The sequence below is a fragment of the Onychostruthus taczanowskii genome, unplaced genomic scaffold (assembly GCF_017590055.1).
Source record: "Onychostruthus taczanowskii isolate IOZ18803 unplaced genomic scaffold, ASM1759005v1 scaffold376, whole genome shotgun sequence".
Classification (NCBI taxonomy): Eukaryota; Metazoa; Chordata; class Aves; order Passeriformes; family Passeridae; genus Onychostruthus; species Onychostruthus taczanowskii.
This window is the reverse complement of record NW_024501193.1, coordinates 5,878-7,616: the sequence shown is the minus strand read 5'-3', so window position 1 is coordinate 7,616 and position 1,739 is coordinate 5,878. Positions and strand designations below refer to the sequence as shown.

Genomic DNA, 1,739 nt, shown 5'->3' with positions numbered 1-1,739 from the left:
GGGGTGCCCAGCATGGGTTTAGGGGTGCCCAGCATGGGTTTAGGGGTGCCCAGCGTGGGTTTGGAATGGGTTTAGGGGTGCCCAGGGTGGGTTCGGAATGGGTTTCGGGGTGCCCAGCATGGGTTTAGGGGTGCCCAGCATGGGTTTAGGGGTGCCCAGCATGGGTTTAGGGGTGCCCAGCGTGGGTTTGGAATGGGTTTAGGGGTGCCCAGGGTGGGTTCGGAATGGGTTTCGGGGTGCCCAGCATGGGTTTAGGTGGGTTTGGAATGGGTTTAGGGGTGCCCAGCATGGGTTTAGGGGTGCCCAGGGTGGGTTTGGAATGGGTTTAGGGGTGCCCAGGGTGGGTTTGGAATGGGTTTAGGGGTGCCCAGCGTGGGTTTGAGGGTGCCCAGGGTGGGTTCGGAATGGGTTTTGGGGTGCCCAGCATGGGTTTAGGGGGGCCCAGCATGGGTTTAGGGGTGCCCAGCATGGGTTTGAGGGTGCCCAGCGTGGGTTTAGGGAGAACAGGGTGGGTTTGGGGTTCCCAGGGTATGTTTGAGGGGCTCCAAGTGGCCTCCCTTCCGGACCCCCCCATTCTGGATGCTGTATATATGGGAGGGGGGACACGGAGTGGGTTTGAGGGGCTCCCCCCTAACCCCCTCCTCATTTCTGGTGTGCCTGTCCCCCCCCACAGGTGGACATCTGGTCTCTGGGGGTGATGGTCATCGAGATGGTGGATGGGGAACCCCCTTATTTCAACGAGCCCCCCCTCAAAGCCATGAAGCTGATCCGGGACAACCTTCCCCCCCGGCTCAAGAACGGCCACAAGGTAACGCGGGGGGAGGGGGAGTCCCCCCCTTTCTGGGCAGCCCCAGGGGGTGTCTGACCCCCCCCTTTCCGTGCCCCCCAGGTGTCCCCATCCCTGAAGGGGTTCCTGGAGCGGATGCTGGTGCGGGACCCGGCGCAGCGGGCGAGCGCCCCGGAGCTGCTGCGCCACCCCTTCCTGGGCGTGGCGGGGCCCCCCCCCTCGGCTTGGCTTGGCTTGGCTTGGCTTGGGCTGGGTTGGCACCTGATGGTGAATCTTGGCCCGGCTTGGCTCACGTTGGCCGGGCTTGGCTTGGCTTGGCCTGGGTCGGCACCTGATGGTGAATCTTGGCCCGGCTTGGCTCACATTGGCCGGGCTTGGCTTGCAGAGATTTTGGGGAGAGGGGAGGGGTGGCCGTCAGCCCAGAGATTTGGGGGTGCATGGGCTCATCCTGGTCCCTCCCGCCATTGGGACCCATTTTGGGGCGTTTTCCCCCTTTTTTTGGTTTTTTTTTTTAGCCTCCTCTTTTCTACCCACTTTGGGCACTGGGGTATGGCCCCCCTACATCATCTCCGTGAGAGGGGGGGTCCCCAAAACTACAGCCCCCCCCTCTCCCCACCACACCACACTACTGATTCGGGGTGTGTCCCCCCCCGGGGACCTTCCTCGCGTTTTTGTTGATTTTGGGGTTTTTTTTTGGTTGGTTCCTCCTCCCCCTGGAACTCCCCCCCTGCACCCCCGGTTTTGTTTTTTAACAAAGTGATATTTATATGGTCGGGTTTTGTACCGCGCGGGACGGGGGGGCCCCGGGGGGACACGGGGCCCCCCCCAGATTACACGTGTCCTTTTGGACCCGCCGTGTGCCGTGTGGTTCTTTGGGGGGCGGGGGGCACGTGCCCAGGGGGTAGGGGGGACATGGGGACACCCCCCCCCCCCAAAAAAAGACCCCCCCATC

The 1,739-nt window shown here is 63.0% G+C and overlaps 1 protein-coding gene across 1 annotated transcript in view; it reads left to right on the top strand.

The window, feature by feature from the left end:
* Nucleotides 1-1,739, top strand: part of PAK4 (p21 (RAC1) activated kinase 4) — a 15,755-nt gene that overhangs the window by 12,890 nt on the left and 1,126 nt on the right. Inside the window, exons 11-12 of the mRNA XM_041411867.1 lie at nucleotides 674-808; nucleotides 890-1,009. Coding sequence (XP_041267801.1) covers nucleotides 674-808; nucleotides 890-1,009 — 255 coding nt within the window. The remainder of the gene's footprint in view (nucleotides 1-673; nucleotides 809-889; nucleotides 1,010-1,739) is intronic.